The sequence below is a fragment of the Aptenodytes patagonicus genome, chromosome 1 (genome assembly GCF_965638725.1).
Source record: "Aptenodytes patagonicus chromosome 1, bAptPat1.pri.cur, whole genome shotgun sequence".
In the NCBI taxonomy this organism is placed as follows: Eukaryota; Metazoa; Chordata; class Aves; order Sphenisciformes; family Spheniscidae; genus Aptenodytes; species Aptenodytes patagonicus.
The window spans coordinates 5756542-5771467 of record NC_134949.1 but is presented as its reverse complement, the minus strand read 5'-3'; the positions used below and the strand labels follow the sequence as shown (position 1 = coordinate 5771467).

The 14926-nt window shown below is 39.4% G+C and overlaps 1 protein-coding gene across 2 annotated transcripts in view; it reads right to left on the bottom strand.

Annotated features, from left to right (window-relative positions):
• Positions 1 to 14926, bottom strand: part of CELF2 (CUGBP Elav-like family member 2) — a 572845-nt gene that overhangs the window by 313952 nt on the left and 243967 nt on the right. For both annotated transcript variants that reach the window (XM_076351732.1, XM_076351031.1), the window contains one exon: positions 9 to 44. Coding sequence is in view for 1 of the 2 variants with exons in the window: in XM_076351031.1 (XP_076207146.1) it covers positions 9 to 44 (36 nt within the window). In the remaining variant the exon portion in view is untranslated. The remainder of the gene's footprint in view (positions 1 to 8; positions 45 to 14926) is intronic.

Genomic DNA, 14926 nt, shown 5'->3' with positions numbered 1-14926 from the left:
TTGCTTACCTTGGTAATGTTCCAGATAACTCTGTGGCAGTTTCTCTGAAAGACACAAAGTGAGGAGAAATTAGCTTGTGTTTAAAGAAGCTATAAAATTTTAAAGATGCTTTTATACTGCTTGTATTTTTCAGGAGTGCAGACACACGTACACAGCTTTATACGCAAATACTTCATTTGCGGATGCGACGTCCGCATGATCATATACACAGGAACATGAAAAACAGATGATGGAGTGTGATCTAAGGATTTCATCAGAATAAAATTCTCAATTGTTCAATTACTCATTTTTTAGGCATAAAATTATCACTATTTTAAATGCCAGCACTGTATGATCCTACATAGCCAAAAAGTAGCACTGGGCCAATTTTCCAGTGGAAAAAGTTCCCTTTTTTCAGTACTGCAGCAAAAGCAAGACATTGGACAGATTTATAACCATGTCATGCACTGAAAAAAAATACCATGTTAATGTTAAATCTTCTTATATTGGGTTTTAGGCAACAGTTATTTTCCAAATATGTGATTTTTGATCCAATTTACTTGCTTGGATCTGTTTCGTGGGTTTGCAATTTGTTTGAAGGAAACTGAGTGTGAGATAGTGAAAGTGGGCTAATGTAACCAGTATGTCACATTAAAGCACAATTAAATACATTATCATTGCCTATGTACACAATCCTTAAAATACAACCCAGATCTACCACCACTGTATGACCTTGCTCCCCTCCCCGGCACATTTGCTTAGACCTTATCCAAACATCGGGAAAACAGCTGGACAGCTCCATTTCTCCTTTCTCTCCCATGTATAGGACCTTAAAGAAACCAGCAAGGAGGCATAAAGGGGTTCATTCTCCTCCACTTGACCAGAAGTCCATCTCGTTTCATGCTGTGCTCTGTCCTGTGTTTAAGTTTGCTGCGTGAAAGATAGCTGGTTGGTTCATAACCCAGTTGCTTCAGCTGAGATCCAAATTGCAAAATTTCACATCTGTGGCTTTGAACTTGTGGTATGGACAATTCTCAACATAATACTCTCTTCTTCTTTATAGCTGAGCAACAGAAAATCCTTCCATCCACTTTTACATACAGGGGGGGAAAAAAAATCTAATCTTTTTTTTGGGGGGGATTGGTGGCAGTAAAGACAGGTCTCAAAATCTTCCTTGCCTTAACAATTCCCAAAACCATGGATCTAGTGATCATAAGTATGGAACCAAGCCTACACATTTTTGTTGTGAGGGTATAAACCTTATAAGCACAGATTGAACCCACAAGCCTAATTTCTTTAGGAATCCAAAGGAAAAAAAGAAGAAAAAAGACAGATATTTTTGAAGGCTCTCGTAGAGCTTTACCATGTTCTGAAGCCGCTTTTTTTGATGGGACAGCTTCAGAGTTGTTATAGTAAAAGCGCAATATTTCAGAGCTCTTCTTTAGTTCTAGATCCCCCATGCTTTTTTGGCACTATATGAACTACGAGCAGCTACAAGGGTCTTGGTTTTTCAATTATTATTATTTTTTTATTGAACGCCCCGGAGTGACACCCAGGCTTTTTCCTTAATGGTTACACTGGCAACTGGAGACTCCATTATGGTGTCAGAGAAGATAAAATGGTCCCTCTAAACATGCACAGCTTTGCATTTTCGTTGAGTCTCTATGTTCAAGCTGTGCAGTTTGCCGGTCACAGAAGGTTGCCTTAAACCTCCCAGTGTTTTGCTTCAAAAGGCACAGAGCAGAACCGTGTTCAGTGGTTGGAAAGAAGCAGCAAAAGATAAAAAGATGGCTCACGTCCTTTTCTTGCACACACCATTCAGCAACAGACCAACAGATACACAAGCGCTCTCAGAAGAGCCAGTTCCCACCCCAGCAAAGGCAGACAGGTATGTATTTAACAAGCGCCTGTGATGAACAAAGTCCATGGTATAAATGACATCCAAGGTGAGAGCCAGGAGCAAGAGGAAGAGAATGGAAAGAGATAAGAGAATGAAATCAGAGTGGAGCAATACAGACTTGGTTTCTATGGGGGAATTTGATACAGCTGTACATTTGAGATATTTTATTTTCATTAAACTCTTGCACATTGGTATCATACCGCCTTGTTTTCCAGGCCCTACTCATAACTTATACAGTTCAAAGAATTAATATGATATTTTCTGTAACTCATCAAAGAACTGCATCACTAAATGGTTCCAACAGTCGGGAAATTTTCCCCTTCCACCACTAATCACAGGCATCATCTCCTTTCATTGAAATGCTTTTTTGGGGAAAGAGCCTGGACTAAAAGGTCAGGCTGGGTGTTTGTTTCTTCTTCTAAAGGGACTCCCTAGCCTTTAGCTACCTATTATCACTCTAATAACAGAATATCACAAACCTTCTTGCTTTAGGGTATGGCAGCACATTTTATAAACCAGCAGTTGCTCATCCAGCTTAAAGAGACAACCAGGCAAATCACAGGTGGGTATTGCAGCAGAAGCAGCTATGTTTAAAAGAGGATGTTAAGCTGGAAACACGTTGTCAGCTTCTGAGCAGAGCAGTGAGTGATTGGTGCATCTAAATTTCTAAAGATTTTCATTTTTGTTAAATAACCCTCTCTACAAGAGATGCTGGCCTTATGAAAACAATCATTAAATAGTCGATACAGTGGTAAAAAATCTGAATGTGATCAGAATGTTAAACAAAGACACTGCAGGCCTTTATCATATACATTTTTAATGCAATTAATTGTGTTGTCAGTTTCATATTTGGTCAGATCAAATTCCAATTTTAAACAAAAATATGTAAGGTAATGATTTTTGAAATACAGATCAAACTCAAATAAAACTTTAAAACTCACAAGGAAAAGAGGAGAAGTCTGATTACTTCCCAACTGTCCAAAGATTTCATTGTTTCTCATCAACTCAGTAAACATTTAAACCATAAAAAAAAAAACCAAAACAAAACTCCTTTAGGTTATTAAACTAAAAATATTATTTTCCTAGAGAACAAACACAATTATCCCTGCATTGTCACTGGAAATAAATGGTACACGGACTGCTGAAGATGGTTAATGTCCACTGTAAGTGTCCTATAAATATCAGGAGTTGAAACACTGCTCTATAAATATATTTCATGGGAGTTTAAAAAAGAAAATCTTATGGAGCAAATTACTCATCAAGGAAACCCTTAAAGTTTATTTAAAGATAATGGATACTCATTCTGCAGTATTTCAAGATATTGAAGCTAGACTTATACAACCAATTTTCAGATCCCTAGTATTCCCAAATGACACATACAATAAATATAACTCATAATTTACTGTATCTACAGATTTTTTTATTCTTGGATAAAAACAAGAGAAGGATAATACTCAAAGGGAAAATGAATATAAACCCACATATTTTCATGTCCTGCCTATGATATGAAAGGATGACCTTGAAAAAGATTGAAGATGGAAACCTAAATGTTTCGTCAGGGCTGCCCCGAATTCCACTGAAATCGGTGCCAATGCAAATGGGATACGCTAATGCACAACACCACTAAGGACAGAAGAGGATAAGGCTAAGGACCCTGGAAAAGTTGTTAGGTGGAAGGTGACATTATGAAGTGCAGTCGCAGCATTTCCAGGAAGGTCATTTACAATTTCCTAGCATTTTGTGTTCAGCTGTGCAGGATGGATCTGGGGCAGCGTGGTCCGTACATATGGAAGATGAAGGTGCTGTTGAAGCCAGGAGGGTGCTGGGTGGGAGGTCTGCTCTCCAAAATGCTACCCCATCACACGTGGTCTTCCAAAAAAATCAAATTGCAGATTTACAAATTGTTCACTAGAGCTGTGAGGAGCTTTGACCTACTGAAGAGGCTCTGCACCCTCCAGAGAGGACTACGTAGCTGTTCTCAAAACCCAGCGTGGGCAAACCAACCACCACACACACATCTTGTCATTTCTCTCTACAGGCTGAGAAATCCTTCCCGTAGGATTGGAGTAGGATGTGTACCAAAGCAGAAAAGTATAAATATTTTAGTCAAAACCTTATAGTGAAGTGGAAGTGGGAAGATCTGCATAAAGATCAGCAAACTGACTTTACTGCCTATTAGTTTTGTTTGAAGAAAGTTGTTCAGGAAAACTCTTCAGAATATTTGGAAAGTGTTGTGTTTGTATTAAATGTTTTGTTCACTGAGAAATCATATGGTGCTCTTTTCTCAGAGGCTGACTGGCAGCTGTTGTTACCCACCTGTGTGCAGGGTTTGGCACAACACAGCTCTGAGGTTTAACTGTGCCACGTTTTTGTCCGGTTTAATACTCTACGTTGTGCTTCTGCAGAGATGTAAACTGAGGCACAAGAGACAGGGCAAGGGTTTAAAGGGCAACTGAGGTAATCTTGTGTATATTCTGCTAAATGCATGCCAGGAAACTTAGCAAGTACTGAGTTCAAACCATGGGAGTCAAGACTATGCTTAGAAACATTTTTTTCTTCTGCAGGATCATGACCCTTAGTGATTTGGAAAGCCTTAGGTCTCCATCAAGAACAACTTTTGCTGTGAAAAGGAAAGCATATGGATTCAAACTAAGCAATCTGTCGGGGTGCTGAGGAAGATGCAAAACGAAAGGCAGCAACACATTCCTGCAATCGTGTCACCGTTCTTCCTTTTTCCATCTCACACTTTGGGGAGAGGATAAAGCCTGCCTACAGCACACGAGGCACATGAGGATAAGGACATAAGGATAAGGGCGAAGCTGAAGAAGGGATCTGTATGGTGCGCTATTAAGAAAGCAGCACAAATGCAAGCAGAAATCCCCCAGATGCAGAATACGGGAGTCTCCCAACTTGTGAAGAGAAGTGTCCACAGCCTGAGGTCATGGTTGTAGGCATCAGAGCTGGCAGTTGTTGTTTCAACCAGGTGGGTTAGAAGGTCCTGACTTCTCCAGGACAAGTGACCATGACCCCTTTGGTTCCCCGGGACATGTAACAGCGGTTAGTTCTATCACTTATGCTCATTTTCCATGAAGCACAAAAAACCCCCAAAGGTTAAGCTGGTATTTCTGGCTTGGGTGAAACGTTCAACCCTTTACTAAACAGAGTCCTACACCTGGCACAAGCATTGATGGTACCGGAAGGGATGTATTTGTGAACAGAAATAAGTACAAGTTGAAGAGAAATGAGGTATTTGAGAGGATCACTTGAAAAGTTATGTATTTTTCCAGGAATATCCACTGCGGCCATAACTGGATATGCCAAGTGTGCTGATAAGGTGTGTGTAACAAATTGCAATAATGTTGATAACTAGGAAGTTCTACCTTGAAATATTTCCAAATGTTGCATAACCATGAAGTTGTTCTTTGTTTTGCCCCATGGGCAAATCTGGCTTGCCAGAACAAACAACGCACCTGATGCTTTTGAGCACTCTTTCCCGGCTCTGCCTACACGCAGACAGGGAGCAGACACCGTACCACCAACTCTCCACACTACGCTCAGCAACACCAGAAAATCAGGGTAGAGAGGGGTCCAAAGCATACCATTTGAGCAACATCTCTCAGCTACAGAGTTGATGGCTCCTGTGACCACCAACTCAAAGGGATACATCCCATTAATTTCAATGGCTTTTAACCAGATCATCAATAAACGGCTTTTTAAATTGTATGGGTCCGTGCTTGCACACACACTCACTGCTACTGCATAGACATGCGTCAGTGATGTGGCAAGGGAGAAGATGGCTACTAATTGTCAGTATAAAGCAGAACTAAAGGAAAGTTTACAAAGGGAAATGAAGGATTTTCCACTTATAAGCAGGAGAGAACAGCTGAAGAGGAACATTAAATTAGCTTTAAAAGGAAGGTTGTATCAGGAGGAATATAATTACTTAGTTGGAATTTCACCAAGACTTGGGAGTCAATGCCTCGACTCTTGCAGAAAAGTGCCATGGGATTTCTAATGACCCCAAATGGTCAGGACATTGATTTCACATTTCAGCTGAAAAATGGCACACCATTGTTGTCTCTGCTCTTCCTAAAATCACACGGGGGGACTATATCTGAGTTGACTTGGACAAATTAATAGTGTGTATTGAAATACCATTGAAAGACACAAGATATTTCACCAGTCTTAAATTGGACAGTTTCTCAGCTTTGTTAGAGTGCAGCAAAATAAACAAACTACATTTGGATAAAATATGGGGTTTAAATTTTGAGTTCAGTTTTGCTATGACTAATTTGATGGATTCTCCAGAAGGTTTTTTCTCTCTATATCACATGCTTTTAGCATATATTTTTTTTTAGAACCATGCCCTATCACCAGTAAAGATGGTATAAAACAATTTCATTTTAAAAAAAATTAAGATATTAAAAAAAAAAATCAAGATTTCAAACTGATTCTTTTGTAAGTATTTTATCTTTCACACGGTAAGCAGCAAATAAATACATTGCAGTTTTAAAACTTCACACAGGGCTTAGCTACCTAACAAGGATCATAAATTTGCAGAAGAAATACTGCATAAACAGTCTCTGAATGTGCTATTTAAGTACAAGCTAAATACTCTTTTTTTAGGAAGTGATGTAACAAGTTCATATGTAAAAATCTATTTCTATACAAGCTGACATTCTGCAAGATTAGCTGACTGAGAAAAAGGACATGAGCAAACATGCTTGTTGTTTTCTCCCATGATTATTTTTAAAAGCTGCATTTTTCACTATTCTAAATTTGTTACTTCTGAATTTTTCATTCCTCCTTAGGTAAGGAGGAAAGAAATCTCTGTGTATTCAGTGATAAGTGCCTGCCACCAGAACAGTGTAAGTCCAGTGTACATCCAATATACAAATAATACCCCAAATAAAACATAACATAAAACAAATAAAACTCTTCATTGTGACTATTTTATATATTTCATAAAAATTTAAGGTTTTTTTTTACCCCCCCAACATCTTTGAAGACAGTAATATTATAACTTACAAGTTAAAGCATAATTTAGGCCAAATCTTCACTCCTTGCAATTTACCTACAAATCCCAGTTAAGATCTTGGCCTCTTGTCTAAGTACCCACCAAGGATGTCAGATGAAAGCTCCTCTCTCTTACATCTTCTGCTCTGGTATTGAAGAGCAAGATACAAATTAACAGGTGAAAGAAACACAGCAGTGTGTCCATTTTATAGATTGGTAACGAGGGCACGGATAGGGTGTAATTTAGCCAGGGTCATCAGGGAGAAATGCCAGGGCATAGAGAAGAAATGAAGAAAGATCCCACTTAGGTGCTTTGCTCCAAGGTCAGACCCTGCCAGCGTGGATGTGCAGATACGGCTGTTGCGGCACAGGGACCGCCGTTGCTGCGTGTCTTCTCAGGGAAGTGCTGTATTTTGAAAGTTAATGACTAAGAAATGAAGGAAGGAAGCACCATGGGTACAGAATTTGGCTCTGTAAAAAACCAGAAAGAAACCTGTAAGAAACCAGGACACTGGGGCACAGCAAGCAGCAGGAAGAACACATAGAAGAACCCACCATGGTACCAACTCCTGCATCCTCACCCTGTTAGTACAGGGAGAGAAAGAAGTGAGGCTCCTGCCTCAGGGAGCTGTATGAGCTCAGTGGGAGGAAAATACCCTCTGTCTCTCTCCAAAATGAGAAGAAAGATCATCCAAAACAGAGCAGACGTTCCTCCCCATATGATTATTAAACCTACTGTAACCTCCCTAGGTAGAATATTTTGTACACTTGGTATTTGACTGACCTGTAGCTCATGCTACCATTTCCATTGGTTGTGATGTTATACTTTACCACCATCTCTTCTCCACTGTACAAAGAAAAGGAGGGGAACCACACCTGAAGTCTCAGCAGTAACTTCAGGTAAAACTCAGTTGTACAAATATAGAACTCTGAAGGAGAACTCTGGGCCATGTGTTAATTCTACAGCAGAATCATAGAATAGTTTGGGTTGGAAGGACCTTAAAGATCATCTAGTTCCAACCCCCCTGCCGTGGGCAGGGACATCTTGCACTAGATCAGGTTGCTCAGAGCCCCGTCCAACCTGGCCTTGAACACTTCCAGGGATGGGGCATCCACCACCTCTCTGGGCAACCTGTGCCAGTGCCTCACCACCCTCATAGTGAAGAATTTCTTCCTTGTATCTAATCTAAATCTACCCTCTTTCAGTTTAAAGCCATTCCCCCTTGGCCTATCACTACATGCCCTTGTAAAAAGTCCCTCTCCAGCTTTCTTGTAGGCCCCCTTCAGGCACTGGAGGGCTGCCGTAAGGTCTCCCTGGAGCCTTCTCTTCTCTGGGCTAAACCACCCCAAGAAGCCATATAATCACAAGGATGCATAAGATATATGAAGAAAGACATAGAAATTATTCAAGTACTATAAAGAGCGATGGCCTAGATTCTTTCCTTAGTTTCTAGGATGTTGTACAGGGCTGCAGTAAATATCTTCTGATATTTAAGACTTTGTCATATTTGTGTAGGGTGCGGGGGGCCATTATATGTACCATCTACACAAGCGTCTTTTATGATGTAGCAGCTGTTGGTTGGGTCAAATGTTGATGTCTTCAGTGATGAATGCCAAAAAGAAAAAGCCACCCTAACAACTGTTTTCCATTGAATGCCCGCACCTCACTCTTCCCCACCCTCCAATTTCACATGCTAACAGTTCAAAACTGGTGTTCCCTGATATTGGATGTTTTCACTAATATACACAGACTTGAAGCTACTCAAAAAATTTGGAGGCTTTATTTAAACTTATTTCAGAGAAATAACTCTTGATTCTCCACCAAGAAATGCCAAGCTTGGAAATGGCATCTCATCCTGGTCTCAAAATACTTTACTGAATCAGAACAACTTGGATACTTCATCTATTATGTATTCAAATACTTATTCATTTTCTTACCCAATGCAGACCGGGCAGAGACATGCATTTGGGAATCTCTGAAGCTTTGTGAAGCTGAGGGACTTCTGGAACAAAGTGAGATGCTAAAATATAGGCACCTTAGAAGAACTAACATTAGTTAGGAAGGGGATGGCCTTGCTTGCTCAATTCAATATACAAACAACTTGTTTTCTACAGAAACTGCATTGGCAGCTACCAGGGGAAAATAAAACAAAACAAAAAAACAAACCCCCTGAAAACCCCACAGATTTCCAGGCTTTGGGGTCTTCCTACTTCTGGTTTTGAGAGCAGTGAACTCTCACTATTTTTCCACTCAGAAGGCGGCAAATACCAGAAATCTCACAAGGTCAGCTCTTGCTGAAGCGTCGTGCTGTAGGAGGGTTGCTGGGCATTTCTGGAAACAGAAACCTGCTTTGATAAATGCTACAGCTACCTTAAACCAGCTCTGAGGAAGCATTTGATGACTTTGGACAAGCCTGCTTTTCTTTATCAGAGGCTTCATCCGATGGATACAGGAACTACTAAAACCAGCTCATCTCTACCTGGAACACTGGTGTGGCTAGAATCTCCTTCAGACATCTGCCCATATTGTCTTTTAATCCACCTGCTGAAACAGTTACTGCCTTTCTCTCTACTGGTTAATCAAGGATAAAGTCACTGCTTAGCTCCTTTCTGTCCTGACATCTCTTCCTTGTGATCCAAAACCCAACGATGTCAGGTTGAAACAGGGGATGGAACAGGAAAAACGCAGAAAGGACTCTGTGAACAAGCCTGCCGGCCAGCAGTCTGTGTCCCATTACCTGCAGTTCAAAACAGTCCTTATACTATTTCCATAAATACTGCAGTATCTTCTGGAGTATCTCAGCACAAACTGCAACAGCTGTTGGATGCTATTATTTCTTCATTCTTGTTCATTTGTTGTTCATCTGTTATTTTTTGCCTTTTTTTTTTTTTTCTCTTGACACCTGCCTGTCCACAAATCAGAAGTGTTTAAAAAAAACCTGTGATCAAGCTCTGTTCTTACTGGTCCCTCTACTGCTGCCCAAAATTAACAGGACAAGAGAAGAAAGGGGATAAAGATCTAATTCACTGTCTTATGTCTGACCTTAAAAGGATGGGTTGAATTTATTTGTGACAGCCCTGAGCAGAGAGACTAAATCTGCTGAGCTGGCCACCTCAGGAAGCTGAAGTACACAAGTACCACCATTCTCTAACGAGTTCATTAATGTTACTGAACAATATATTGACGGTGTCGTGAAATTATTATATAAAGTGTTTTAAGGTGTAAGTTACCAGTGATATAAATCTACAAGCAAGTCCTTTTCTCCCCAACCACATCCAAACCAGAAGATGTTAAGATAGTTCTTTAATGGCAAAAACTATTAGGCTGCAATATATAGCAGGTACATTTATTAATCATCAGACCATTTATGTTCTGTAATTCTACCACAGTTAAATAACATGGACTACTAAGTACCTGAATCAGCTATTAGCAAGCATTCCTGCTCATTAAAACTCACTTATTTAGGCTTTAGCAATGGTAAATGTAACCAGCCCTGGAGGAGTGTCACAGCACTTGGAAATGGCACATTAAGCTTCATTTACCCAGCTACACTCTTAGGCGGAGGGGGAAGGGAAAGATACAGTGACGGTCCATAATGAAGCTCAGAAGCTTTTTGAAGCTGCATTAAGAAAATGACAAATCTTACAAAGAGAGCCATAAAGCTTCCTCAAGTACAACAGTTCTGCAAGGAGCTATTTGTCATAGTTTGTTGAAAAGACTCCTACGTTTAATACTATTGGACTGTGAGAGCTGATTATTAAATGTAATTACAGAAGTAGCACAGAAATAATAGTTTATTGCCGACAATAAGCAACACTGTATTAACAAAGAGGAGTGGGGAACACGTTCAGCATTTGGAATTGTATCATTAGCTTTTCTGGGAACATACACAAATGTATACACATTTAATTCCACATTAGCTTCTACTAACCAGAATTATCCTTCAAGAATTTCTGATTGGGGTCGGTGCATCCATCTGTACTCAGAGCGAGAAAACAGTAGCCAAAGTGGATTGCTATTTGGGTTTCAGCTTTTATTCCTTTTCTTCTTAACACAGATTTATTAAAAAACACCCACAGCCTGCTGTCAAGAAATACTGCTCACATTTGCTTATTAGCAGCCCTGTAAGAAATACTTTTTTGCTACGGTGCTGCCATTTGAAGCAAACACTTTATTTAGAACATGCCAGTTATCAGGAGATTCTCCATGCAGTAAATCTTTTGAAAAAAACAAGTTTTGATTTCTCATTGCTACCTGCAAGAATGAGTTTTAACTTCTATTGTACCTACATCTTTGCATGCTTGCTTGTGTAACTAGCCATCCATGTTACCTCTTCTTTTTGCTGTGAGTGATTTCTCCCAGTTTCTTGATGCTGCTTCTTACTCTCAGAAATCTGCCTCTCACTTTTTGTGCATCACTGTCCTTGGTGAAACCCCTTTTTTAAAAACACATGGTTCTTTCATAAAGCCTTCTCTACTGCTTTGGGGTAGGCATCCGCACTTTTCCCAAACTACAAAGCTGAACAAACTTAGAAGTACAGCTCCTTGCAACCAGGGCTACAGTTTGTGCCAGCAAGCAGGGCAAAACCCCAACCCTATCCCAGCAGTCTAAAAGATCCTTTCTGGCCCACAAAGTTTAGGCTGAATCAATTCTGCTGCTGGTCCAAGACTGAAACATTTTGCAAAACTATGTTTTGGAAGGAAGGCATTCAGTGACAGATGGATTTTATTTATTTTTGGGTGAAAGGAACAGCTTAAAACAGGTTGGGAACATCTGAGAGGATCCCGGCACATCAAGGCAAAGATTGAATGCATCTGAAGTACTCCAGAGATGCAGAAATTACCATCACAAGAACATGCACACATTCATCAGTAATGTGGTGTGCACTGACCCTCACTCTTTCAGCAACGATCTGTTTTGCAGTAGGAAATATAACCAGTAGTTTGGAAGCTCAACAGCCTCCTTTAAGCATCTGCATTCCCTCTTCAGTTCACTATGTAACAACAGCTTAACCTTTTACAGGCAAAATTGCACTCAAAACCAGGAGCTGCGTGCATGCAGCTGAAAAAAAAGTTAGACTGTAAATCAGGTGGAAAGAGAAGAAATCAGAGTCTACCTTTAGGCATTCACATCCCTAGATTTTGTTCAAAGCGGCATTTTCACATGGGCTAAAGACTCATGGGTTACATTTTTGAGGGGTTGGAATCTAAAAAACTTGTGAATAGATTGCTAACAAAGATTTTTAACCACGCTGCAAAATCCTTGGGAGCTCAGTGCTGATTATATTGAGATGCTTAAAAAAAAATCCTGCTAGACATCTACCTGCATCAGTAGATACACAAGGGCATTTGAGAAAATCTCTCCTGGTCACATCACATCATTGGTGTAAAAGAAAACAAGTTTTCCTTTTGAAGGTTTTTGACTCGTTTGGAACAGATAAATCACTGCAGCAGCACTTTCCAAGTGACAATTATCTTGCCACAATAGCCATAAAAATAAAATAAAATCAACAGAGATGGAATCCAAAGTAAGAGACCTAAATTATACATAACTATATTCATAAAACTCCACCTCTGCTCAAAGTTGCTCTGTACACTACACATATGCCAGGATCTCTTAATCTGCTGCTGATGTGCTGCACGTTGCAGTCGTGTGCAATTACAGTTAGCTATAATTAAGAACAATTACAGCTTTTATTTCTCCATTTGTTCTTTAAAAAGCACAGTTGTAATAAAACTTTTTTCCCCCCTTTTTTTTTTTAAAGGTGAATATAATTATACATCCCTATAACATCTCCAATAATTAGTTTGACTCAAGTTTCTTCTGGAACAATTTTCATTTTAACTGTCAGATCTGCCATCTACAGTCAATAGAACACATTGTAAAAAAATTCTATCATTAACCTTTTTTCACCCCATAAATCTGCAAAAGAACTTGAAGAAATTGAAGAATTCATTGCTTAAACATTTAAAGGCCAAATTCAGCTAACACCCCTTCCCCAGCAATACCTTCTTAATCACACTGAAACATTATTATTATTGTTATACTAGCTAACTATAACAATAATAAATTAAAGCTGGGCATAAAAGGTATTTGACATCTCTCTATATTTTATAGGCTACTTTCCAGCCCTATTCTCATAAAAGAATCTCTCTACTGTATCTTTGTTTAGAATCTACCCGCAATTACTAACCATGCAGGCTGCAGGGAAAAGTAATTAAGTTTAATAGAAGCCACCCTCAATTTTGAAGCTGCCCTCAATTTAAGCCATAGAAGGAGAGTAATTAAATTTAATGCGTGCCACAGCTTTTAAATGAAGATATGGCATGTAAAATTTTCTCACGTATCTTTCCCGAACACTGCAAAATAAGTGTTGTGATGCAAAAAGATAGCAAACTACAACCACCAAGTCATGTTAAGTTTTCTTTTTCTACTGGCCATGTCTTGCAAGGGGTGAGGCCTTTGGGTAGATTAAGAACAGCGTAATCTAAATCATAAGAATCGGGAAGCCCGGAGTAGGATCACAGCCGAACTGTCTCCTGATCCATGCTTTGCCCATGCTATCTGCTTTGAATAAGTTTAGAAGAAGCTTTTGTGGCAGGGTCTGTCTTTTACGTGTTTTAACAGATGCAACAGGTTTCAGACTACAGCCACAAATCTCTGTAGCACAGACATTGTTCGCCAAGAACCTCCCCCAAAGTAGCTGAACTAGCAACAGGGACTAAAGAAACACATTTTGAGACAGTCACAAATCTCCCATGTATGTCTTCAGCCTTCTTCAAGTCATCAGAAGGAAAAATAGTGAAATTACCCAAGGCTCAGCTATTTTGCCAAGCAACAGGCTTACTACTTTTACACAGAAATAGAAATTACAAACCAGGGCTAATGAAGATATTTCACTCTTGCAAAGATGAACATAATGTATGAGGAGCTCTGAAACAGAAAGAGAGGCATTTCCCTTTTCCAGCTCTGTAGAGAAGCAGTGGGCTCTCTCTGTATGTATAAATAAACTCTTCCTTGCAGAGAATCACAGAAGTTTCATCAACTGATTTAAAATAAATGAGGAATTTAGAGGCTTGAATTAACTTGTAAAAGGGAAGATGACTGCCACTGTTTGTTCAGAAGGTTAGACCGAGATACTAAACTCACAACTGGTTCACAGAAGTGCTCTGAAAAATGTGCGGCGCTCAACCTACTTCCAAGCAGCCTCCTCTCCTGAACAGAAGTTTCTACCTACCATTAGGGCTGAGCAAAAATTCTGCACTGAAACCAAGACCAGACTTGAAAAGGCAAAACCTGGGACAAAATTTCAAAGGCCTTTGGTCCAAAGGCTACCCCGAAAAACAAGACAGTGAAAAAAGGAGAAAGAAAAAAAAAAACAGAAAAGAAAAAAAAAAGTAGAGAGAGAATAAATAGATCCTTTATTTCAATTTTAGACCCCACCACAAACCTGCCATGTACTTCCCCAAGAGCGGGGTTGAATACCCCATTTTAGCAGCATAGAGAACAGACACCTGTATCCCTGGTGTACACCCTACATTGCAGGAACCTGTATGTACAGCAACGAGATTCACACGTTTCATCTGGCTTTCATTTCTTTACAAAATTATAAAAAATGAACATTCATAATAGTAAACAAGAGGCAACCAGGGTTTCATGTCTGACTGTCTCCCTGACAAAGCCCACAATCTTATATCCATCACTTCAGGGACTGTTCAATAGGCAGATCCACACTTCGAATCTTGAAGCCACTGCTAATATAAATTGCAAGCAATTTGGGAAAGAAACTGCATTTGTAGTTATTTTTAGTTTCATGAAAGAAAGAAGAGATTTGTTTATACATATAATGACAAAAAAGTTGGGATTTTTGGTTTTAAAGTAGCAAAATAGGGACAAAATTGCTGTTTAAGTTCTAATTTTTACTCAATTATATTTTAAACTGATCCTACCAGATGCTGGAACTAAAGCGACGTGATTTTGCTATATTTATAACTAAGCTGCAAAACATTTCAACATTTACAAAGAGAAGA